At 35.1% G+C, this 25,582-nt stretch overlaps 3 protein-coding genes across 6 annotated transcripts; all 3 read left to right on the top strand.

Moving 5' to 3' along the window:
• Window positions 1-1,160: 1,160 nt before the first annotated feature.
• LOC121251620 (probable sucrose-phosphate synthase 1) lies at window positions 1,161-8,722 on the top strand. Its single transcript, XM_041150905.1, has 13 exons — window positions 1,161-1,513; window positions 1,636-1,725; window positions 2,737-2,978; window positions 3,294-3,357; window positions 3,484-4,182; window positions 4,701-4,817; window positions 4,982-5,113; window positions 5,234-5,410; window positions 5,823-5,876; window positions 5,967-6,029; window positions 6,127-7,086; window positions 7,288-7,415; window positions 8,163-8,722. Exons 1-13 carry the CDS (start codon window positions 1,331-1,333, stop codon window positions 8,443-8,445), a joined length of 3,192 nt encoding a protein of 1,063 aa, XP_041006839.1. The 5' UTR covers window positions 1,161-1,330; the 3' UTR covers window positions 8,446-8,722.
• Window positions 8,723-11,500: 2,778 nt separating this feature from the next.
• LOC121252904 (heptahelical transmembrane protein 1-like) lies at window positions 11,501-14,939 on the top strand. Of its 2 annotated transcripts, none has more exons than XM_041152744.1 (5): window positions 11,501-11,600; window positions 11,718-12,318; window positions 12,501-12,593; window positions 13,699-13,753; window positions 13,873-14,939. In XM_041152744.1, the coding sequence occupies exons 2-5, from the start codon at window positions 12,020-12,022 to the stop codon at window positions 14,551-14,553; spliced, it is 1,128 nt and encodes a 375-aa protein (XP_041008678.1). In that variant the 5' UTR covers window positions 11,501-11,600; window positions 11,718-12,019; the 3' UTR covers window positions 14,554-14,939. The 2 variants fall into 2 exon arrangements, with proteins under 2 accessions (XP_041008678.1, XP_041008679.1); XM_041152745.1 differs by having other exon boundaries at window positions 11,506-11,580.
• A 3,256-nt stretch (window positions 14,940-18,195) lies between these two features.
• Window positions 18,196-25,113, top strand: LOC121253116 (putative clathrin assembly protein At5g35200). 3 transcript variants are annotated; one of them, XM_041153038.1, is made up of 16 exons: window positions 18,196-18,603; window positions 19,118-19,240; window positions 19,328-19,397; window positions 19,552-19,649; window positions 20,738-20,879; window positions 20,972-21,072; window positions 21,682-21,765; window positions 21,975-22,025; window positions 22,123-22,188; window positions 22,272-22,337; window positions 22,437-22,517; window positions 22,621-22,698; window positions 23,244-23,396; window positions 23,594-23,669; window positions 23,932-24,047; window positions 24,377-25,113. In XM_041153038.1, the coding sequence occupies exons 2-16, from the start codon at window positions 19,142-19,144 to the stop codon at window positions 24,737-24,739; spliced, it is 1,644 nt and encodes a 547-aa protein (XP_041008972.1). In that variant the 5' UTR covers window positions 18,196-18,603; window positions 19,118-19,141; the 3' UTR covers window positions 24,740-25,113. The 3 variants fall into 3 exon arrangements, with proteins under 3 accessions (XP_041008972.1, XP_041008973.1, XP_041008970.1); XM_041153039.1 differs by having other exon boundaries at window positions 18,197-18,597; window positions 19,110-19,240; XM_041153036.1 differs by having other exon boundaries at window positions 18,198-18,603; window positions 19,110-19,240.
• Window positions 25,114-25,582: the final 469 nt, after the last annotated feature.

Raw genomic sequence — 25,582 nt, 5'->3', positions numbered from 1 at the left:
ATATATTATTTTTAAAGTTTTAAGATTTTATAAAAATAAACTCATAAATTAATATGTGTTCATATGATTACGTTAAATCTATTTTATAATAAATATTTTTATAGATAAAAATAGTTTTTTCCTATTTATTATTTATTTATTTGTTTGTTAAAGGGATGTCGTAAAAGAGATCTAGAATAAGGATATCCCATTCCTTATTCTAAAAAAAGTGAAAGTATAAAAGGAAATGATCGTTCTAGACCACAAGAGAATCTACCGACAAGATCAAATGTTTTTTTTTTTTTTAATACATCATTTTATTTCCTTAAATATTTTTTTAAAATAAATTTACGATATTATTAAAAAATAATTCTTTAATCATTAAGTAAGTATTCATAATTTCAAGATTTAGAAAAAAAGATGTTTTCGATCAAATGAAAGTAGAATTTCTCATTCATTAATATCCTTACATTTACTAATATGTCTAATATAATATTTTAAAAAGATTAGTTTATAATTAGAATTATTAATAAAACTTAGGTAGAAAATTGATGGAATTACCATTCTTTTACAATTATGTTTCAAAATAAAGGTAATTATGTCAAATTGAAGTTATTTTTAATAAAGCCGCATAACTATTTATTGATTATAAAATGAGTTATAAAATAATTATAAAATAAATTGTAAAAAATAAAGATGGTTGTAAAATAGTTGTAACATTATTTTTGATCTTATTTATTTGGTTCCTATTATGACATGGTCTGAAATGGAGATACAAGACCAGTGGCCTATTTTAATTTTACTTATAATTATAGATAAATGATATTTGTAATTTTAAGATAGATATATTTTGTATATTCTTTTTAAAAAATATAGATAAATTTGAAACTTATATAAAAAATTATATTTATAATGGTGGTATATTTTTTTGAAATTTATATATTTTAAAATTATATTTAATATTACTCATAATTATAATATCTAAAGGAGGTTTACTGCCGACTTATGAGATATTTTTTTTATAATTATAATATCTAAAGGGAGTTTATTTACAGACCAATTTATTTTCAGTAGTACACGTGTAAGTCTTACAACCATAGAGATCTGATAAATTTTATTTTATTTTTGTCTAAATTAGATGTATTAATAATCTGGTTCTAATTTTTTGTTTCCGTCATTGGATCACTGTGTCGTTAAGGTATCAGCCACGGCATTGAGGTAAAACTAACAAAACTCCGAACCCGACTTTGTATTCTTTTATTTCTTCCCCTCTCTGTGTCTGTTTTTTTAGCTGTCCCGTACAGCTGAGCTGAGGAATTCGCCGGGAGGTCCAGAGGAGAAAGGGTGCAGAATGGCCGGGAATGATTGGATAAACAGCTACCTGGAAGCAATCCTAGACGTGGGTCCAGGCCTTGACAACGCCAAGTCCTCTCTGCTGCTCAGAGAGCGAGGCCACTTCAGCCCCACCCGATACTTCGTTGAGGAGGTCATCACCGGCTTCGATGAGACCGATCTCCACCGCTCCTGGGTCCGGGTCGGTGCACATCTTTTTACCTCATATGATTCTCTCTCTCTCTCTCTCTCTCTCTCTCTCTCTGGGTGACTATGTCTATGTGTCCCTGTAATATACACTTCACGATGAGGCGTGTGATGTAGGCTGCGGCGACGAGGAGTCCGCAGGAGAGGAACACAAGATTGGAAAATCTGAGCTGGAGGATTTGGAACCTGGCTCGCCAGAAAAAGCAGGTTCCTTTTTTTTTTCTTCTATGAAAATAATTTGATTACCGTCTTTTCATTTATTTGGATTACTGGCTTTAGTTGCTTGCTTCTTGTCTTTGGATTTACCCGAATCGAAGTGATCGTTTGTTTTATTGAAATGAAATATTTTTTATATATGTGAAGTACAGGTGAAGGTGCTTGATGGACTATGTGCATTTATGTATATTTGTTCATGTAATACGCATAATTAGTCTGTGCAGAGTTTGATGTAAAAGTTTGTGCACTGGTATGGTTCTGATTGGCCGGTTGATTCTGATATCAGAAGGTATTCTGATTGACCGTAATTTTGTTCTTTTTTTCTAAAACATTATTTCAATGGATTTATGTTCTCCATTTGGAATTTCAAATTGCTGACTACTGACCGGTACAGATACTGATACTATTTTTTGAAGAACTTGGTACTCTTTTCCAAATTTTGTTGGAGAATTTGAAATCTCGTACTTTTTATTTTGAGTGGTATTGCAGAATGCAAAGTATTGGCAATCCATGACATTTGAATTCTGTTGGGCGATGCCTCTTATATCAATAAAATTTTACTTTTACCTATCAAAAAAAAAAAAAGAAAAAAAGAATTCTGTTGGTATTAATTGTAGTCTTTAAAAGGAGTGTCTAGTTTTAATCCTATTTGTCTTACAAATTATTACTCTGCCAGTCCTTTACAACTTGAATCTATAATGACAAGAAGTTGGGATGTCTTATGCTAAAGATGGTGGGTGGCAAGGAAACCTTGAACTTGTTCTCAACTATGGCTTATCAAAATATTTATTGGATGAGTAATGCTAGGTACAAGCCCCAATTGTACAAGCCTTTTGTAAAAATGTGGGCCCCACCAAGAAAAAGTGAGTTTTTCAAACTTTTCTATGGTGGGGTCCACTATTTTATAAATGGCTGGCACGGGGCTTCTGCATTGATTTGGGGCTTGTATATATTTGAAGAAGACATCATATACCGGTCCTATCTATTGTTGTCTTATTGTAGCATGAGGGAGAAGAAGCCCAAAGGATGGCTAAACGTCGTCTTGAACGGGAACGGGGCCGCAGAGAAGTAGCTGCCGATATGTCTGAAGACTTATCAGAGGGAGAGAAAGGAGATGTAGTCAGTGACATGTCAACTCATGGTGAGAGCAACAGACCCAGATTGCCAAGAATCAGCTCTGTTGATGCAATGGAGACATGGGCTGCTCAACAGAAAGGAAAAAACTTGTACATAGTACTCGTAAGGCATGAACTGAACTTTACTGCTAAATTCATCACATTTGGCCTGCAACAGGATTGCGAATGGAATACCTGGTGTTGCTCTATTACATTGTATTAAAAATATGCTTACAACTTCTGTTTTATGTACCTTAACCATTCTTCAGCATCAATTGAGTTGCTGCTGAAGAGAAACTAAGCATACAACATGCTGTAATGATAATTGATATAATATTATATTGCTCAATGTTGAGGTGTACAAACTTTTTGACATCCCTGTTGTACGCATGATAGTTTTTAGTGTGTTTTTTTTTTTTTTTTTAACAACTAGTATATGTGCAGCCTTCATGGTCTTATACGGGGTGAAAATATGGAGCTTGGTTGTGATTCTGATACTGGTGGTCAGGTAATCTTTAGATGTTGAAATCTCAGTTGCGAATGTGCTCCTGATCATATATTTGCGGTTGCATTGTATACATTAATACATTAGCTTTTGTTGATTTCTGAATGATCTTGGTTTTTGTTCTTTTAGGTTAAGTATGTTGTGGAACTTGCAAGGGCCTTGGGCTCAATGCCAGGGGTGTATCGAGTTGATTTGTTGACTAGACAATTATCTTCACCAGAAGTAGATTGGAGTTACGGTGAACCCACGGAGATGCTAACTCCAAGAAACTCAGAAGGTTACATGGATGACATGGGAGAGAGCAGTGGTGCCTATATTATTCGAATACCATTTGGTCCAAAAGATAAATATATTCCCAAGGAACTTCTGTGGCCACACATCCCAGAATTCGTTGATGGTGCACTGAATCACATAATACAGATGTCCAAAGTTTTGGGTGAGCAAATAGGTGGTGGGCATCCAATCTGGCCTGTTGCCATCCATGGGCATTATGCAGATGCAGGTGACTCTGCTGCTCTTTTATCTGGTGCTTTAAATGTACCAATGCTTTTTACTGGCCACTCACTTGGCCGAGACAAGTTGGAACAACTTTTAAAGCAAGGCCGCCTATCCAAGGATGAGATAAACACGACATACAAAATTATGCGTCGGATAGAGGCTGAGGAGTTATCCCTTGATGCCTCTGAAATAGTCATAACCAGCACTAGACAGGAGATAGAGGAGCAATGGCGTTTGTATGATGGTTTTGATCCAGTGCTGCAGCGTAAACTACGGGCAAGGACCAAGCGTAACGTTAGCTGTTATGGCAGGTTCATGCCTCGCATGGAGGTAAGTAACTGGAGTCTTATATTGTTGTGGAAGCAGTAGTTGATTTTTCTTGATTAAAAGTTAGACATGTCAGAGTTTCCTGCTATCAAGCTGCCATTCATAGATCCCGAGCTATGGTTTCTTTGACTGAGTTAAAAGAAAAAAGGATTCCTGAGTGAATTGCCCCATGTTTATGTTAGAAGATGCAAAGAGGTGGTATACTTTTTTATTGCTTCACCTCAAGGAAAAAAAAGAAGCTTTAATTTGTGTACAACATGTGAACGTAGCTTGGACAACTGTGACGGCTCTAGATGGCTTCATTTTCTGGTCATTACAAGGTCCTTAGGGAGGATTGAGATGCTTGCTCAAATTGAATTGGGAAGACGGGCAGCATTTTGTTTACCATCCTGATTCAAAGTAATAGTTAAAATCTCATATACATAAGTGGGGTCCTATTCCTGTCATGTTATGCTGACGTTTCTTAGGTAAATTTCCTTCTTGTACGTTAGTATATTTTATCATTTTGTAAATCTTTGCAGGTAATTCCTCCTGGAATGGAGTTCCATCATATTGTTCCTCAATTTGGTGATATGGATGGTGAGATAGAAGGAACTGAGGATCATCCTGCTTCTCCAGATCCACATATCTGGTCCGAGGTTCAAATGACTCCTTTTGTTATTACTTTGATGTGTCCTAGATGGAAGCCAATAGATGCTTGAAGATATCCTGCTCTGTTAAATGTTCTTAAGACTAGATGTTATGTTTTCATAGTCTATTTGGTTGGTGAATTTGTACCATTCTTAAACTCAGTATTTTACAGATAATGCGCTTCTTTACCAACCCTCGCAAGCCTATGATACTTGCCCTTGCTAGGGCAGATCCCAAAAAGAACATCACAACTTTGGTCAAAGCATTTGGAGAATGCCGTCCACTAAGGGAGCTTGCCAACCTTGTATGTTGGATCACCTCATGACACTTGTTTGGTGGACATATTCTTGATTGTGCCGATTTTTTAAAATGGATATGTACCTCATTTTTTGTCCTGTACCTTTTCTCTCTCTGTACTATGCAGACACTTATTATGGGTAACCGAGATGGAATTGATGAAATGTCAAGCACAAATTCTTCTGTTCTTCTCTCAGTGCTTAAGCTTATTGACAAATATGATCTCTATGGGCAAGTGGCATACCCCAAACACCACAAACAGTCTGAAGTTCCTGACATATATCGTCTGGCAGCAAAGACAAAGGTGCTCCTTCTAGTTCATATATCAGTTGTAGAGATGCTTTCACCTTAGGCTTTAATTAGGAAAAATGGCATGTTGATATAGTCCACCTATGAAGCTGTGCAATGTGCAGTCAGCTGACTATATGTATTTTCCTAGTTGGTTCATTTTTGCCAAAGTCATGAAGTCCTACAGTGACTGCACTCTACATTTTCTTAAAGATATCTGGAACTATAACTGCTGATTTTTCCCAACCATGGTTATTTTGGTATCAAGTGATATTAGAATTTGATATGACCGCTGTGCTCTAGTTCAATTTTTTTTTTTTTTTTCCAATTAATTAGTGCTCTGATGATAATGGATGTTTTTATTGCATTTGTGGAGATGCGTTTTTGCAGTAATTTTTATTGGAGTTTTCATTCTGATTTTAATGCAGGGGGTTTTCATTAATCCAGCTTTCATCGAGCCATTTGGGCTTACTCTACTAGAGGTGCTTGTTTTGTACTTAAGAAGATTTAATCTTTCTCAGATTAGTCAAAATACAAAACCAGTATTAACTCCTGCTTGTCTTTTGCCACAGGCATCAGCTTATGGTTTGCCTATTGTTGCCACCAAAAATGGAGGTCCTGTTGATATACATCGGGTAAGCCTACTAGTTGGTTGTATTTGGTAGTAGATTCATGTAAAACAGAAATGGAGGAGGTTCAACCAGTGTCCTTAAACTGATTGGAGGTTCACAGGTACTTGACAATGGTCTTCTAGTGGATCCCCATGATCAGCAGTCCATTGCAGATGCTCTTTTAAAGCTTGTTGCAGATAAACAGCTTTGGGCAAGATGCCAGCAGAATGGTTTAAAAAATATTCATCTATTTTCATGGCCAGAGCATTGCAAGACGTACCTATCTCGAATAGCAAGTTGCAAACCAAGGTATCCACAGTGGCAAAGAAATGATGATGAAGATGAAAATTCAGAATCAGAGTCACAAGGAGATTCCTTGAGAGATATGCAGGATCTCTCTTTGAAGGATCTATCTTTGAACTTAAAATTTTCATTCGATGGGGAAAAGAGTGGAGCTGGTGGAAATGATACTTCTTCAGAATCTGAAGGAAATGCTGCTGATAGGGGTAGTAAATTAGAGACTGCTGTTCTGACATGGTCAAAGGGCATTTCAAAGGATGTGCGTAAGGCTGGGTTCACAGAGAAAGCAGATCAAAATAGTAGTGCTGGTAGGTTTCCAGCATTGAGGAGGAGGAAATATCTCTTTGTCATTGCTGTGGATGGCGATAGTGATACAGGTCTACTCGAAACCATCAGAAAGATTTTTAAAGCTGCGGAACAGGGGAGGAGTGAAGGCTCTATAGGGTTCATACTGTCAACATCCTTGACCATATCTGAGATATATGAAATCTTGGTCTCAGGGGGCTTGAAGCCTAATGATTTTGATGCTTTCATTTGCAACAGTGGCAGTGATCTCTACTATTCATCTCTTAACCTGGAGGATGGACCCTTTGTCGTTGACTTATATTACCACTCACATATCGAATACCGTTGGGGTGCAGAAGGATTGAGGAAGGCTTTGGTTCGTTGGGCAGCATCTATAACTGATAAGAATACTGGGAATGAGGAACAGCTGGTTACCACCGCTGAACAACTTTCAACAAATTACTGTTATGCTTTTAAAGTGCAAAAGCTTGGAATGGTAATTTTTTTGTTTTGTTTTGTTTTTAGCTGGGAATTGTGGGTTAAACAGGTGATATTGTCTACTTGAATGGAGACTGAATTCACTTTTTTTTTTTTTTTTTTTTCTATAATTGTTAAAATTTCGAGTGGTTTCACGTGTATGAGGTGCACTACTGTTGAGGTTACATAATGAGAATCATCATTGATTTCTCTTTTGCAGCTACCTCCTGTGAAGGAGCTTAGGAAGTGGCTGAGAATTCAGGCTCTGCGTTGCCATGTTATTTGTGGTCAAAATGGGACCAGGCTTAACGTGATTCCAGTTCTGGCATCTCGTTCCCAAGCCCTTAGGTATATTATTTTTTTATTAGTAGCTTAATTATTTTTTACAATGTAGATTAGATATTTTGCAACTCTCTTTTTCCTCTCTGAAATCATACAATTCTAGATTTTGAAGAATCATGACTTGAGTTGATTAAGTGCCTTCTAATATTACCAGTGTTGGCCCAATGGCATTGATCTTCATATCTCATTGGTGAGATCCGATGGTTGAACTCCCCCTCTCTGTTGCTTTAAACAAAGTGTATGCTCTTGTCCATAGTTGAAAAACTCATAACTACAAGATCTAATTAATTTTCATGCAATAAACGGATTGTGAAAAGTTCACGAATAATGCATGGCAGTCATGACTTTTACTTTTATGAAAAGAAATAGATTTTGGAGTAAAGGTCCATCTACAATTCTTTTGGTAAATCATATCCGTGTTATATAATAAATATATATGCGCACACACACGGGCGTGTGTGCTTGTTGTGAATTCCAGAACTGCTTTCATTTACATGATGGGAAAAATTTTGAATTAGTGAATTGGCAACCATGAGCTGTTCCTTCATGGTTGAATCGATGAAGTTTAAGGATCTTTGGGGCCACCTCTTGAGTGGTGGAACTGGCCCATTGCATGTTTCATAACGAAGGCAGAGGTTTGAACTTCTAATAGTTTTCCCTATTCCTTAGTATCAAAGCTCCAGACTTCCTTGCACAATATCACAAGCTTGAAACTTCCTTGCATAATATATCCAAGCCTGGAATTTTCTTCAGGTATCTATACGTTCGGTGGGGTGCGGAACTTTCGAAGATGGTTGTTTTTGTTGGAGAATGTGGGGACACGGATTACGAAGGATTGCTCGGTGGGCTTCACAAAAGTGTAATATTAAAAGGAACTTGTAGCAATGACGGTTCTCAACTTCATGGTAACAGAAGCTACCCACTTTCGGATGTCTTGCCATCGGACAGCCCCAGCATTGTTCAGACGATTGAAGAGTGTGCCAGCGATGATGATATCCGGGCTGCCTTGGAAAAACTAGTTCTTCTCAAAGGTTAGTAGTTGCAAGCGTATCCTCATTACTTGTCAATGGAAGGCCCTCATTCCTTGCAAAGCCTATAACAGAGTGGCAGCAGTTGCTGTTTTTACAACTTCCTCATAAGAATTCCCTTATTCTTTAACGTTCTCTTTCATGCTTTCCTTTACATTTCCTCGTATAACAATCTAAAACTTTCAGTTGTTCGTGTGTTTCTGAATAAGAAGCCTACTTTTCTCCTGTTTGTATAGCTGGCCGGCTGTTGTAAGTTGTAATATGTATATGGTTGCTGAGCTTCTGGGATGACATGATCTCTCTCTCTGCAAAACACGGCATTAGCCTACAAAATGGGAATAAAAGAAAAAGAACTACTTGCTAGCTTTCTGGTCGCCGATTTCATTTGTTCTGATCATGTGCTTCTGTTTCTCTGATGCCGGAAGTAAAGATACTGGGCAGTGGGAGTCGGGACTAGTTGAGTAGTGAGTACCTTTCGAATTTAGGAATTATCCAAAGCAGGAAATCATAAGAAATTAGAACGTCTGCTTAAAATACAAGAAATTAGAATAAAAAACAAACGTATACTGGATATATATATATATATATATATATATATATACACACATAGTATAGTAGTTCATGTTTTGAGATCATGTGTAAACATGAGTAGTAAGGATATTTAATTAGTTTCCATATTCGTTGTTAATAATTAATAAACTATTATTGTGATTATAAGAAGAAAAAAAGTGTATTTGCTTTGGTATTTTTATTATTATTGTATGGTTGATTGTTTATTTTGAATAATCAATAAAATCTGTTATTTATTAAAATTTATTTTAGTTTCTAATTTCTCAAAATCATAAATTAAAATAAAAAAAACATAAATGGTTCAAGCTGAACCAAGTACTCGAGAGAGTACGTACTTTGTTCATGTTATATGCACGTGCCCGATCGAACTTGATTCAATAACAATCTTATACGCACATCAACACAAGAAACACATGTAATTAATAGAATTGGATGTAAAAAACTTAGCCAATATATGAGCTTGGTCTTGCCAAATATACACAGACGAAATGAGATGAAAGTTGAATAAAATATTATTAGAATATTATTTTTTATTTAATATTTGAAAAAGTTAATTATTTATTATATTTTATGTATAAATTTATGAAAGTTGTAATAATTATATGAGATGAGATGAGATGAAATGAGATGATTAATCTGTGTAATCAAAGGAGGCTTTAATGCACTTAATTGACCTGCTGCCTTCGGAGTTTTATACTCGTGTATTTATATTTATTCAATTTAGACAACTAAAGAAGAATCAGGTGGGAAAATTGTCAAATTGTAGCGCCTACCCAACCAATTATCAATGCTATTTAATTGGAAGATAGATGAGAAATCGCTGAACGTCCCCAACTTAAGAGGAAGACAAGATTTGGAAGCAATCACTTAGCCTGTTGGCATCTGAGTGTTATATCTTTTTCTTTTTATTAATGGGGATAAAGGGTTTATGATATAATTTCAATGCGAATGATGAGTCGATCAACTTCTTCCAGATGACTATATTAATTTAGCAAAGTCATTTTCCATTGGATGCAAATAATTTTTAAGGACTATTGGATAGGTAGATTTTTTTTCTTAATTATCCGAGATGAATAATTCTATTCATAGTCCGGTTTTGAAATCACACACTACACACTTATGATGTGGCAAACCCGGTTTAAGAAATTGTCTGGTCTAAATCGTGAATCCCGAACTCTCTTTCTTGATTTCCCAATCGCTCTCTGAGAAATCTCTCATCCCTCTCTCTCGTGATTCGTTCAGCTCTCTACCCATCTAAGAAATCCCCTCTCCCCCTTGATTCCCAGTTGCCCACAACCTCTGAGACTCACGAGTGTTTGCTCACCTATCAGAACAAAGATAATGAAGAAGTATGGAGCAGTATGGCGAGAGAAAACTTGTGTGAGCTGAGTGCGGCCCCAAACAATCGTTTTCGTCGGTCGGTAATCCTGGTTGGCTATTTGTTTAGAGAGAGAGAGATTGCTATAGAGAGAGTACCTACGCTGTTTATTTTCTAGTTTCCATTTTGGTAACTATGGCAGATGAAGTGCAGAATTTGTAAAGCTAGAAACCGAATAGAAGAAGAAAATATTTTGTGAACTCTGTTGTTTTTTTCCTAGTTCCTATCGTATTCAAGATGTGTTTGGATACTTTAGCAATTTTTTTTTCTTTGTAGACGTTATGATTACATGGATTCTTTGAATTTCTGGAACTTTTTGGTTTGATGAAATTATTCTTTTGGGTTCTTTTGGATTCGACTGAGTTAGGAAGGGAAAGGGGATTTGGCTAGGTTAGGGAGATAGTAGTCTAACGAATCGTTTTGAAATTAAAAAAAAAAAAAAAAGGCCAGCTCAAGTGGAGTGCGGTGTTGGAGAGTTAATGGCTTAAGAGTAGAATTACTTATCCGAGATATATTTGGAGGAAACTCCTTATCGAGAACTTGTACATTTTCAATATTAGTCGAGACGTTGTTCTTTGACACTCGATGCTAATAATAAAGAGACATTTATGTTTCTTTTAATAATTCTAGAAAAAAATGAAATTTAAACCGTACTATCCACGAAAAAACATCAATCAATTATCTAGCTAAGACGTACATGGATTAATTGCTTTGAGTTTTTCATGAATCAACCAAGTTAAGTATCACAATTTACGTGTGGATCATGCAAAAGTTAACCAATTCGTGTCCTTTTTCCAAAAATCTCCATCTATTTAATTAGGTGGGAAAAGAGACGTTTTATTAATCAGAAACGTACAGTCAAATCATTCCATCTGGCATATCATTTCTACACGAAATTAGCTTAATACTGCCAATCTGCACCTAACGATCAGAATTCAGTTGCCTGATTCTTAATAACTAACTTGGCGTAACCCAACAATCACCAAATTTAAGGGGATCGATTACTTAATGATCATACATACATGTAAGTTGCTTCCATGAAGAATGTAAGCAACCCCAATACTGCATGCACACTTCACGCATCACCTATACATACATACATATATATATATATATATATACACACACACATATATAGAGCCAACAATGCAGAAGAACAAAGCACATGATACGTACGGTGGTAGCAGCTCATGTTGTGAGTTGTAACGTCTGAAAGTAGGGTTTCAGCTTAATCGAAGGATCAAAGTTGGGGTAATTATGGCATGATCAGGTTATTATGGTCGTCTGATTCACTACTAATTAATTAATCTGTTTTGCCATGTGTCGTTGCAGGTGACCACACGAAGACAATATCATCAATTAATATTACGCAACTAACCAACCACCCATGCTAGTTAGGGCTGCTGGCGCTGTACCTTGGCCAACCCAATACAGAGCCAGAGAGTCTTTATGTTTGGCAGTTGGTACTTGTGCGTTATTTTAACTAGAGAGAGAGAGAGAGAGAGAGAGAGAGAGAGAGAGAGAGAGAGGGCTTGTTTTTGGATTATAATCTTAAAAGGTGTTGAAAGGATCTGCCATGGTCCAATTCAGTACTCGTTCTGGTGAGTAGTACTGCATGTACAGGTAGGGATCGAATGAGTTACAGCAAATTAAGAGCTGTTTGGAAGAAGAGAAAAGGAAAAGAGTCAATGGATCAAGCCCACCACCAAACATCATCTCTTGATCATCATGACACAAAGAGGAAGAAGAAGAAGGATCATGTACTGGACCGTACTGAAAAATCGAAGCGGTTCAATCTGGTGTCGTTCCGGGAGTTGCCGGATTACATGAAGGACAATGAATTCATTCTCCATTACTATAGAGCCAACTGGCCTCTCAAGGAAGCCCTCTTCAGCATATTTCGTTGGCATAACGAAACACTCAACGTTTGGACGTACGTCAAAATTAAGCCAGTTTCTTATCTTCAAAAACTTCGAAATCGATTCGATTCACATTTTCTTTCAGTATTTTTTTATATTAATGATCAACTTGATTTTGATTTTGATGGGTTTTGCTTATAATTAGCTTACTTCGTCTGCTTAATTGTTTGCTTACTTTCTAGTAACGTACTTGCAGGCATTTAATTGGGTTTGTTTTGTTTTTGGGATTGACTCTGGCAAATTTGATGGAAGTGCCTCAGGTTGCGGATCTTCTTGGCTTCTTCACCAGGTTAATTAAAATATTTGTTGAAATTGTTCTTATTTTTGGGATAAACTTTCGTTGTGTACTTTAATTGATTTTGCTTTTGTTTCTTTCTTTAACGTAGATGAAAGATGGATAAAAATAGGAAGATACCCTTTTTTAGATCGATAATGGCGCAATCGGACCTTGGAGGGGAATTATATATATCCCTTAGTTTTTTCTACCCTTAGATCACTGGCATTGGACTAGCAAGCCAAATGTCAGTTAAGTCTAAATTTTGACTAAGTTTTTCAAAAATCAATTATATTGGATTAGTCAAATCACTTCAAGTCAAGTTATGAACTACAATAAATGGAAAACAAAAGTTATATTGGGTTAGTTACTGTTCACCAACTAAAAGAATATTTTATTAAAAAGTAGTCACTTTCTCTTTCTTTCTTCTTCATGTTAAATAATTTGTTTGAACATTAAAAATTAAATTATTAATTAATATATGGAGTGTATTTGTAAATATAAAAAATTATTAAAATATATAATATTATATTATTATTTTGACTTTAGAATGACTAGTTCAATGAGGATTAACCTCTTCAAAGATTTTGGCTAAAGCCAAAACCTCAAGTTTTAATCAAAATCTGGACTTGGCAATGGCTAGCCATTTCTAATGGTCTTAGTTTGATTTTCCTTGTAAAAAAAGATTAGAAGTGTCGCACACAGATCATCATTAATCTGACTAATTATGTGGAATTCATGTTTTGTTCACTAGATTGGATAATTTGGTACTTAATTATTATCCAATTAAGGTTCTCTTGTGGAAATTAATCATGATTATATGCCTAATGCATTGGCATGGGTATGTACTTAATTAAATAGGTACTCAGGATTCCAAGGGAAATCTCAATCAATGGCTTAAGAATGATAATGCATTGCACTATTTTGATACCATTTTATAAGTAGTTTACCTTTCCAGAAGTGGATTTACTCTAATTAATTGGTAGGATCCGGTAATGAGTAAACCAGAAAAAAGCTTAATTAATCATGAATGCTATTGAAATGATATATACGACCCTATACATATCAAGTTGAAATGATACGACCCTGATGATCATTCCCTTCCCTTCTGTTCTTGCAGGTCTATAAATATTACTGCAGAAACAAATATTTCTCATTATTTCAAAGATTTGACTGTAAGCTGTCATCATCTTCAATCTTACCAGATCAAGCCATGAGTTTAAATATTAATTCTATTCATTTTTGGTTGATCATTTGACAAAATTAAAGCATTAATATGATCAAAATCTTGCAGGATAGTTCAAAACACGTAGATTTGAAGCAAGCAACATCTCCGGGAATGGATATTACCAGGCGTCCTCATGATGAGTTAGGCACACGGTGGCCATTCTTTGTCTTCTTGAGTGGCTCTATGTTTTGCCTTCTCTCGAGCAGCATCTGCCATCTCTTTTCGTGCCATTCTCACCACGTAAATCTCTTACTATTACGAGTAGACTATGTTGGAATCACCATCATGATAATCACCTCCTTTTTCCCTCCAATCTACTACATATTTCAATGTGACCCTCACTGGCAATTTGTCTACCTCGGGGGCATAACGGCAATGGGCATGTTCACCATTGCCACGCTGCTTTCACCTGCACTTTCTAGCGGCAAATGCCGTGCTTTTCGAGCCATGTTGTTCTCATCCATGGGGTTGTTTGGAATCATCCCTGCAATCCATGCAGTTGTTGTGAACTGGAGAAATCCCCAACGCAATGCCACCCTTGCATACGAGTCAGCCATGGCCGTATCCTATTTGACCGGGGCCTTGTTTTACGTTAGCCGAATCCCGGAGAGGTGGAAGCCGGGGTGGTTCGATTTGGCAGGGCATAGCCATCAAATATTTCATGTTTTGGTGGTCATGGGTGCATTAGCACACTACGGTGCCTCGCTTCTAATACTGGATTCGCAAGACACTATCACTTGTGGATAAAGATTAATAATATATATGTAGCATCTCATGATGTTTTGCATGTGTTGTTATATATATGTAGTATCATGCCTAATTGATTCATATATATATATATATATATATATATATAGAAATATAGGGACATTACTGATGTGCACGTTGAAGTACTGAATTAGGTGCTGCATGTTGTACGTATAAGATCAGAGTACTACATCCAAGAAAAAGGGAAACACAGATCAAAATGCTAGGGTTCACATGCACAAAGATCAGCTGATTCAGACTCATGCCATTTTCGATCTTTGATTATTAATGCAACTAGCTTGTGTGTGTGTGTGTGTGTGTACGTATCATCCAATTGTAAGTAAGTTTGTTCATTATACATATAATGAAGTTATGGTGTGACTAAATCTCTTGTTTTTCCCTTTCTTAATGAGATCTCTGCATGCATGTCATGATCACGTGTTGAATGAAATCAGATTGATTAAGAAATTAGTTGAAAATCTCCCTTCTCTTAAAACCCTTTTCCGAGTACAACAAGAGCTAGGAATAATTGGTACTTGGATGATCAGATGTTGAGCAATAATAACAGCATATTAATTACATATAATGTCATGATCATGTCTCGCGCATCTATCTTTTGACTCCCGCCTGGCTTATAGATCAGTGGGATGATCTGATCAGCAGCTGTCTTAACGTGTAAGTTGCATTAATATCGGATGATTAAGATTGTCATTAATGACATCAAAATCATGATTTGCTTCATAAAACAGGATGGAACAGCAGGAGCATATATGGTGGAACAAGGCTGCACGAGAGAGAACTTTTTATAAATTGTTTTCTTTTTATATTAATTTTAGTAGTAGTGAAAGATATATAAACCTTTTTTTTTTTTCAATTATTTTATAACCCTCTTTTAAATGGAGAGTATTTTTATAAGATAATGATATTCTTATAATTTCATTAGTTTTATATAAAAACATGCAGCTCTATTTAAAATAAAATTATAAATGATAGTATGTCATATAATCTCGATCTATATTTTCCTTATGACTCTGTTTGGATATTAAAAATATTTGAGATTATGAGATGATCTGTAAATAATAGTGAGAATGATAGTAAAATAATAATGAATAGTTTTTGAATAGTTGAAATAGTATAAAAATAGAGTAAAACTAGCATGCCGAAGTGACAGCTAGTGAAAAGCTAGTATTTTTTTTATCCAATTTTTTTATTTATATTTTTGTATCATTTTTAAATATTTTTTAAAAAATATAAAAAATTTGTCAATACACTAAAGATTAATTTCTTAATCATTAAATAAAAACAAAGTGGTCAAATAGGACGGTAAACTTTGTACGGCAAAGTAACTTTTTTCATAAAAATATCTAAAAATAATTATATTTCTTATAAATAGACCTTAGTTTTTACCGAAAGGACACAATCGTCCTTTAATGGGATGGCTCATGGATTTGGAAGTGTCATGATCATTCGCATGGCTTTAAACTGATGGTGGCACGTTAACGGTTTCATGTATCCACCTGGTGCATGGCTCATGTGATGTGTCATGTATTTGATAAAATATATACCGGCCTGGATATTCTAGCTAGCTATGATATATTAAAAAAAAAAAATCCTAACATTATTGTAAATTGTGGGTAATTATAGGTGTGACAATTCATGTTGATCAGTCGTTGGAATTCATGTCAAGTTAATTAATTGCGTCTCGATTATAAAGATATAAAGAAGTCAATCTAAATATATAACTAACATATAATAATGTCATGTCAAGTATTAATCTTAGAAAAATACTTTAATTACAAATGGATCACACAAGAGTAATTCTACAGACTGAAGTGGTTTAATGTAGTTCGTCATATTTTAAATTTATTAATTTTAATGTAAAATAGATCTAATGGATTGCATGAAACAACGTCAGTTTGAGATTATTTTTATGGAATCTTTTTGTGATTATAGCAGCCCTCTTAATTTTATCATTATCACTTGTATGCACACATTGTCACATTTCCAAGTTTATACCTTTCAAGTCCATAAGATTATTTATATATATATATATATATATAATATGAATTAATTTGGAAGGTTTAGGCTCAGTTTGGATACATAAATAGTTTTATCTCATCTCATATTATCTAATCTCATTATTACAATTTTTTAAAATTTTCACACAAAATATAATAAACAATTCAATTTTTTCAAATCTCAAAACAATAATAATATTTTAAAAAAATTTTAATAATATTTTATTCAACTTTCAACTTTTATCTAAAACTATCTCATCTAATTTCACTATCTAAACGGGCCTTAAGCTTTTATAAATTTAATTATAATTTGTTGTACTCAAAATAAGACAATTATTAATTTATTCTATAAGTATAAAACAACCAAATAGTTTTTGCAAAAGATAAAAAAAGAAAATAGAGCATCTACTAGCTAGCTCTTGGTAACGAGGATTTTAAGTTTTAACGATAAGATGTCGGTCTTAACGATGAGAATCCTCAATTTTCAATAAGCCAAAGTTGAAGATTTCTATGGACAGAAGCAAATTAATTTGCACCTTTGGACTCTACCCGAAGAAGTCGAAATGAGCATCGATCACAATCCTAAAAGATAATTTTTACTTACTTTTTTGTTTGCATTTTATTGAGAAAAAAATATAAATTATAATGTCAAAATATGTTGAATACTTGGAACTTATAAGAGATATATATATATATATATATATATATAAATAATCTTATAATACTCATTAAATATGTAATATTACTCGTGAATTAATTAATTCACTTAATGCTGTATTAATAATTTGAAAATGTTTCAATATCACTCTCTTGTACTCGACTCATTTGTATGAACTTAATTAGAGACCCAGAGAGTTATTGGATATTGACTAGAAAAATGATAAATAAATAACAAATAATAAATAATAAATGATTATAAGATAAATCTAGCGTAAGCTTTTTATAAAAAAGTGAATCTCACTTTAAAAAAATATAAAAAAATTATTATTTTTTAAAAAGATCTACCTTTTTTTTTTATTAAAGATACGCGAGATTTGTTTATTTAAGAGGTGTAAATGCACGGGGCAATCGATGAAACTCAAGAAGTTGTAGTTTGCGTCTGCTGGAGATTGTAAGGCCAGATAGATTTCTGTAGTTTTTATCAAAAAGAAAGCAAGCAAATGTCGCACTCAAACGTACATCTCCAAGACTGCCAGTTTAGTCTGATCTCTCGCTTTTATTAAGCAACTTCCTTTTCTTCGCCTTGTTCGAACACAAGTTTACATCCATCAACTGTACTCAATTCTAAAGAGTGTTCCTAAAGCTATCTAAAACACTTCATCAAAATCTCTTTCTACTTTAACTAATCACTTTCACTGCTTAAAAATAAATAAAGAGATAAAAAAATAAACTCAAAAAGAAGAAGAGAGAATAATAAGGGAAAGAAAGACTCAAAAGAGAAATGTTTTGTCGACAAAACATAAATGTATTTTACATTTCCTTTAAATAATCAGATGGAGATGATTTTTTGAGCACTCATTAATTAAGTATTCCAAGTATAAATATAGAATGCATAAATACTTCAAAAATATGCTTTTGAAAATAATAAATTTCTCAAAAGAGATATCTTTGTAGTTTTTATTTGAATTCTGAAATTGAGAATGGAAAGGCAGGCATGCGACGAATTTTCAGGGGAGAATAGAGTAAGAACAAAGCATAAAGACACTGCAGAAACGAAAAGAAACTTCAAAGTCTCGTTTTTTAACTCCGAAGTGGTGGTGGCGATACAGAGTTCTAACATTTCCGTGTTATCCGACACGGACTGAGACTAGGAGACGTAGAAATAACATTAAATAAAGTAAAGCCAACAAAATAAAATGAAAAACATGTCGAAAAAGCTGTAGTCGTCGTATTTTATATTTCTAGTTTCTACGACCCAACCAAAACCGAACTCATTTTCTGGTTGCAGACATACATACCAGTCTTCAACTCTCTCTCTCTGAATTTTTTTTCTCTCGCCTTACCCTTTTCTCTCTGGTTGGCTCAGGTACAGGTAAACTCGAGCTCCCTGATCTCTATATGTCTCTCGGTTGTTCTATATTATAGGTTCTTTTATTCCCGTGCATAAACCATTGACTTGATTTTGAGTTGTTGCCTAGATTGCTTGCTCTTTCGCTGTTCCGTTCTTGTCAGATCTTTATGATTATGGGTGATGCTTCTGTTTGATTGTAGTCGCCTCGTGTTCTTGTTCTATACATGCGCTTATGCTTCTGAATTTTTGTTTTGTTTTCATCCACAAATTTGAAAGCTTCTTTCTTTATTATTGAAATTAGAGTTTATCATCTCTAACTCAGATAACTTGTCCAATTTTTCTGCTCAATGTATCCATCATGTGGTCACCGATGAAATTCAATCTGGGTTGGATCTGAATACAGAGAAAAACCCCATTTTCGAATTAACAAAGTTGGGGGCATTAAACTCTGGAGTTTGATGTCATTAGTCCTTAGATTTGGTTTTCGGGGAGTTGAGCCCAGATTAACTTGTTAGGATTTATTATAGAATATCAGGTTTGAGTGAGAGAGAGAAAGAGAATGTCTGGAGCAGGCACGCAAAATAGCTTGAGAAAAGCACTTGGGGCCCTCAAGGACACCACCACGGTTTCCTTGGCTAAAGTCAACAGTGATTACAAGGTATACTTCATTTACATAAAGCCCATTTTGTGGTTCTTTAAAAGGCGGATTTACCCTAGTATCTTGGTGTGGTATAAACCTGTGCAGGAATTGGATATTGCTATAGTCAAAGCCACAAACCATGTTGAGCGCCCAGCGAAGGAAAAGCACATTAGAGGTGGGGTGCTCTTCCTTGTTCTCTATTCAAGATGGGATGCATGGGTCTATCTAGTTTATCTTTGTTCAATTATGCACTTGTACTATTGGTGATCTACTGGTAGAATAAAGTTGAATGGGGATCTGATGCAATTTGTTCATGTTTGCCTTTGCAGCTATTTTTTCTGCCATTTCAGCCACACGACCTCGGGCTGATGTTGCATATTGCATCCATGCTCTTGCCAGAAGGTTATCAAAGACACATAATTGGGCAGTATGTGCATCACCTCAATGATATGTTATACCATGCAATGGATGAGCATAGCAATAAACCTTCATGATCCAAAGCAATCTAACGTTAAAATATCATTCTATATACTTAGTTGCAGAAACTTAATTTGTGATTTGATAAATATCAGTTTTGATGACATAGTTGGGAGACTAACTTAGATGCCCATGAATGGATATTGCTGCATTCCTGTATGCATGAGAAGTTAGCAACTGTTCCTAGAAAACTTTATTCATGTTTGTATATAATTTTCTATCTATATTTCCAACGATCTTGGTCTTGACCATCACTGATGAAAAAGTATGGCCAATGGAAGCTACTTTAGACAAGTTATGACTAGAACTTCTGGGCATGACATGCATTTTGCTGCCTTAAGAAAACTCTCTACTTTAGACATGAAAATTCATGATCTTTTTCATCGTACAAAATTGTGCTTTTGACCAGAACTTTTGGGTAGCACGTGTGCTGTTGACTAAAGAAAACACCAATTAATAAACAAATTATGAAATAACAAGGAATGAGGGAGTGGTTAATATGCTTACCCATTGCTGTAGGTTCTGTTTTTTATGTTATATTCCACATACTTGTGTTTCCAAATGGAATTTATTTAAATTATTAATTTTTTATTTGGATTGGGAGATTTGAAATTTGAGCTTCATGAGAGACTATAGTAGTTGGGACATTTAAGCACTTCAGAATGGTGATGACTTTTGTTTTTATTTCTTTTTCTGTCCCGTCTTGTTTGTCCAATATATAGTTTGGGCTGTCCCAAAATATTGTGAGTTTTGAGAGGTTTTCTAACTTACCCTTTATTTGAGGTGCCAATAGCCATTTTCCATTATTCTAGTTAAGTTTAACGTAAGTACTGCAATTTTTGGAGATAGGTAGTTTTTCTTTAAAAAACAAGACTTTCCCTTAAACAAAAGATAGATGAGTGGATGGAGAGGTTGATATTTTTTAATTTTGTGGTTAACTTGATAATTGCCTTCATATCATGAATGATTGTTGGTTCAAACAAAACTGGTTTGTGTATGCTTGCTGTTGAAGCTTTGTTAACTTAATTGGTTGTTTAGGTTGCTTTGAAAACTTTAATCGTAATTCATCGTGCTCTGAGGGAAGTGGACCCCACATTTCATGAAGAACTTATCAATTATGGAAGAAGGAGAAGCCATATGCTTAACATGTCTCATTTCAAAGATGATTCTAGTCCTAATGGTACCAATCCTCCCTCACTTTCTTTATTATGTGAAAACATTGGTAAAAAACTGAGTTATTTATTTACAAGATTGTTTAAATCTGCTGCCCAGCTTGGGATTATTCTGCTTGGGTTCGTATGTATGCCTTATTTTTGGAGGAGAGGCTGGAATGCTTCCGTGTGTTGAAGTATGACATTGAGACAGATCGCCCTGTAAGACATTTTGTCCTTTATTATGGTCTTCTTTTTTTGGCTTTTGATATCATTTTAATTTTCTATTTATTCTTTTGGAAAGCAATCACTACTTTTCATCTGGATATTGCATTTTTGACACAAGACAAAGTGAAGATAAATCCATCAACATCATAGTGGTCAAAGGGTGGGCTTGGGATGATTTGTAGACTCAGACGTCCTGGGTTTGATTTTGCATTAGAAGTTCCTCTGTATTGCGCGATGCATGGTTCTGGTGGGTGGGGTCATATCTCCAGGGTTTACTCTCCTTGGGTGGGTCCAAAGGTGCTGCCCCTCTTATTTTATTAGCGGGAGGGTAACACTGGCATTAAGTCGGGAATTACTTGATGAACATGTTCTAGTAGTAGAGTTATTACTAATCAGAACCTTATCTCACCTGTTATTGCTCGTTCTTTTATCCTCCTTACTGTAACTATCCTTCATAACTTTGTGTTTAATACACATAATCCATTGGATCTTCGCGGAAATTTATTTCCATATTTTCCTCCCATGCATGGTATTTAACTTGTGAAACTGTAGTTTAGTGATCTTGTGACACAATGAGAACTAATAGCTGCAAATTTGATATAGAGGACGAAAGATCTGGACACTACTGAATTGCTTGAGCAGTTGCCAGCATTACAACAGCTACTTTTTCGTGTGCTTGGTTGCCAGGTAATTTATATAGCTCAATTAATTTACAACAATTGGTTTGTACCCCACACAATGATGACTGCTTGTTAAATGCAAATGATGGTTGCCAGCCCCTGTCAATTTTAAGTCAAATTCTACCAATATATTGGGTACCATCATTTTGGAACTTCTGGAAGAATTAGCATGATCTTTTATTCTTCTAATGGTGGATGTTGATTAAAATTGTTCAGCCACAAGGGGCAGCATTTCATAACTTTGCGATTCAGTTAGCACTTTCAATGGTAGGTGAAAGTTGTAACCATTTTTCTTATCCTATGTTTTGGCTTTAGTTAACTTGATTTTCTTCTCATGCCTTGGCGAATTTTCTCATTCAAATAGGTGGCTTTGGAAAGCATACAAATTTATCAAGCCATAAGTGATGGTACAGTCAATTTGATTGACAAGGTTGGATCTGATCCTGGCTTGTTCGATAAGAAATTGGGATATTCTGCAAAAAGGGTTCCTTATGATATTCTTAATTATGACAGTTCTTTGAGATGCAACGCCAGGATGCTATGAAGGCTCTGGATATATACAGGAGGGCAGGGCAGCAGGTAGTATTTTCTGGAAAAATTTGCACAAGTATAGAATGTTGCATAGGGTTGTAAGGGAAGTAGTTTACTTCATGAAATTTTGGCATGTTTATTTTTCAGGCTGGGCAACTATCAGAATTTTATGAAGTATGTAAAGATCTTGATATTGGCCGTGGAGAGAGGTTTATTAAGATCGAGCAGGTTGGGTGTCTAAGTTGTGTTGCCTTCTGGAGCATCTGTCTTTGAGTTTATTATTGTTTTTTTATTAATTCTTTATTAAATACACTATTTGTTTCCTATGAAGCCACCTTCATCATTTCTACAAGCCATGGAAGAGTATGTGAGAGAAGCTCCACGAGGTTCAACATTTCGCAAGGATCAAGTATGGAACTGGTCTTTGTTAAACTTTCTTAGACTTGGATCAAAAGAACATCAGCTATCACTGACCAAGAAACCGGATCTAGTGCCAAGTTTCTTGAGGATCCTGCATCAATTTGTATTAGGACCACTGCAATTTTTGTCCCACATCAATTAGTAGCTATAATAACATGTCTAACATAGCTTACAAATACATCGGCAATAAGTTAAATGAATACTAAAATTTGGCCTTTTCTCACTGGAGCAGTATGTTTATTTCTGCAAATATGTAATCTCATATGATGTCCCATCTTTTTTAAGTAAAAGGACGGTGCAGTAGAATGTGGAGACAACTAGGTATAATGTGAAAAGCGACATGAGTCTCAGTTTACCTTTATTTTTTTCCTACTCTTTGCTTCTATTCTTTGTTTCCCTTTTTTTTCTCTCCTCTTGCTCTATTAAAGGAATTGTTATTATCATTTTATCTTCATTGTTCTGAGTAATAGAATTTTCTGACCAATAAGTATAGTTTGATAACTACTTCCTACATTTTTGAATTTGACCAAGCAGCTGCTTGACAATAAAATTTCCGCTCCTAAGGAAGTCCTTGCCATAGAATATAATAAGGCCCCAGAGGTGCAGGTGGAACGTCAATTATCGTCGCCCCCATCTCTGCCTGAGCCAGTCAAAGTTGAATTGCCTGTAGCTGAACCTGATTTGCTGGTAATCCTCAAAATCTTGCTTCTTATTGTCTTGAAAACTTTGTAGTTAATCTGAATCATATGTGCATATTTTAATAAAAAAGATTTGCGTCGTGGTTAAACACTCCTTTACCACTTAAGCATGACCATAAATGTGCATAGTCCTTAACAGTTTCCTAAAGGTAATGTCTTTTTTTTTTTTTTTCCTTCGGTTTCTAGGGTTTGAATGATCCTACTCCAGAAGCTTCAGAATTAGATGAGAAGAATGCTCTGGCTTTGGCCATTGTTCCAGTTGGTAAGGCATTTTTCTTTGTTGAATATTCCAATGTAGTGTCTAGCTAACGCTCAGGTTGAGAACTGAATTTAGTCCCAGATAAAAGTCAACTTGACCTGGTTCTGTTCCAAGATTTGGTGCTCTTATGTTCAGGACAGATACAGAACTTAAAGGAAATTGGTTATATTTAATTTGCCCTATCAGATTAAAGTTAAATCGAGATTCAAGAAATTATTCATTGATTGGAGGGAGCTCCCATGTTTTGTTGTGGTGGTTGTTGCAGCCGATCAACCAATATCTACGGCTCCAAATCATGTAAATGGAGGAACTATGGGCTGGGAGTTGGCACTTGTTACTGCTCCAAGCTCAAATGAGAGTGCAACACCTGCTAGCAAATTGGTACTTGATCTTTTACTTTTCCCCCACCATTTTCCCTTAAGATCTTATGTTTTTACGTTTAACATTTAATGAATTTGTGAAGATTATCTTATAAAAAAAATTTAATTGGTTTAGTAAATTTTGTGGTTGTCATAGTTTTCTCTAAGAATGCCTCACCGTAGGGAAAAATTCTCTCTCGCACTCACTGAGTCACTTACACAAACACACAACAATCTCTCTTTTGCTTTTTCACTAATGACTGGTATCTGTTATAGTAATGAATGATACTTCTCCTTTGGCTAAGTATAATGACTGACAATGCTTTCCAACTATGCTGGTATTGTAAATAGGCGGGAGGATTAGACAAGCTTACACTAGACAGCCTTTACGATGATGCAATCCGAAGAAATAACCAGAATGTGAGCTACAACCCATGGGAGCCGGTCCCAATGGCCGGTACCATGGTGCATCAGACAGCACAAGATCCCTTTTTTGCCTCCAATGCTGTGGCTGCACCACCTAATGTACAGATGGCAGCAATGCTCAACCAGCAGCAGGCTTTTATGTTGCAGCAGCAGCAGATGATGATGATGGGCCCACAACAACAACCTGGTTTAAATCCTTTTGGAAATCAATATGGAGCCAGTGTCTACCACCCCTATGGCCCAGGTATGCCTGTTCAAGCCTACAATCCATATACAGGCTTTATCTAGATGCTTTGTCCAAAGAATACATTCTTTACTTGGAAACACAGGAAGAAAGTAAATGGGAGAGAAGCTGGTTTTTGGATATTGTGAAAGCAAAATATCAAAGTATAGACAGATGTGTACCATATGTTGTGTCTGTGCAGTAGTTAGCTAGGGTGATATTCATTGTTGAATAATTAGTCAAGAGTGCCAGCTTATTTTAGGTATTTTTTTAGTACCTGCTTACTGGTTGATGCTTTAGCAGGAAATATATTCTTGTTAATTTCTCTGATTTTCCTTTCTCCCTCTTTCTTGTATTAAGGTTTTTCTATAGATGATACGAATGATTTGTAGTCTGAACCATCCATACTCCATTTATGTAATGAGTAGACATTTCAATGTGGCTCTTGGTCAGTTTTGAAACTCTAGTTTTGGTTATGAATTAATTCAAGATTGTACATTGATGCTTAAGAATGAATGCTGCTGCAGCCGCCCTTGCAGTTTAATGATTATCAAGCCATACAGGGGCCGGCCTCGGGCAGGAATCTCTCTCGCCTTCTGTCTTAGTCTCGTTTGTTTTTATAGGTGAGAAAATTAAGATAAAAATTAAAAATTGAATAAAATATTATTAGAATATATATATTTTTAATATTATTTTTATTTTAAAATTTAAAAAAGTTGAATTTTTTTATATAGACATAATAAAAGTCAATAGAATTGTCTCAGCAATTTATCATCTCTCTCTTCATCGGCAACCTCATAATAATATATGCTATCATGTCTTGTCAAGAGAATATGATCATCATCTCTATTTCACTTGATCTATTTGATGTAAAATATGAAGTATTTTGGTCATTTTATACTATGTTT

The sequence above is a fragment of the Juglans microcarpa x Juglans regia genome, chromosome 2S (genome assembly GCF_004785595.1).
Source record: "Juglans microcarpa x Juglans regia isolate MS1-56 chromosome 2S, Jm3101_v1.0, whole genome shotgun sequence".
Classification (NCBI taxonomy): domain Eukaryota; kingdom Viridiplantae; phylum Streptophyta; class Magnoliopsida; order Fagales; family Juglandaceae; genus Juglans; species Juglans microcarpa x Juglans regia.
Note: the sequence above shows the minus strand (reverse complement) of the source record. Positions and strands in the feature narration are given on the sequence as shown.

Coding starts and splice junctions, on each gene's coding strand:
- LOC121251620 (XM_041150905.1), top strand. CDS start 1,331: ATGGCCGGGAATGATTGGATAAACAGCTACCTGGAAGCAATCCTAGAC. Junction 1,726..2,736: donor TGGCTCGCCAGAAAAAGCAG/GTTCCTTTTTTT, acceptor GTCTTATTGTAG/CATGAGGGAGAAGAAGCCCA. Junction 7,087..7,287: donor AAGTGCAAAAGCTTGGAATG/GTAATTTTTTTG, acceptor TCTCTTTTGCAG/CTACCTCCTGTGAAGGAGCT.
- LOC121252904 (XM_041152744.1), top strand. CDS start 12,020: ATGAGTTACAGCAAATTAAGAGCTGTTTGGAAGAAGAGAAAAGGAAAA. Junction 12,594..13,698: donor CTTCTTGGCTTCTTCACCAG/GTTAATTAAAAT, acceptor CTGTTCTTGCAG/GTCTATAAATATTACTGCAG. Junction 13,754..13,872: donor ATTATTTCAAAGATTTGACT/GTAAGCTGTCAT, acceptor AAAATCTTGCAG/GATAGTTCAAAACACGTAGA.
- LOC121253116 (XM_041153038.1), top strand. CDS start 19,142: ATGTCTGGAGCAGGCACGCAAAATAGCTTGAGAAAAGCACTTGGGGCC. Junction 22,026..22,122: donor TTCAGTTAGCACTTTCAATG/GTAGGTGAAAGT, acceptor TCATTCAAATAG/GTGGCTTTGGAAAGCATACA. Junction 22,518..22,620: donor GGTTTATTAAGATCGAGCAG/GTTGGGTGTCTA, acceptor TTTCCTATGAAG/CCACCTTCATCATTTCTACA.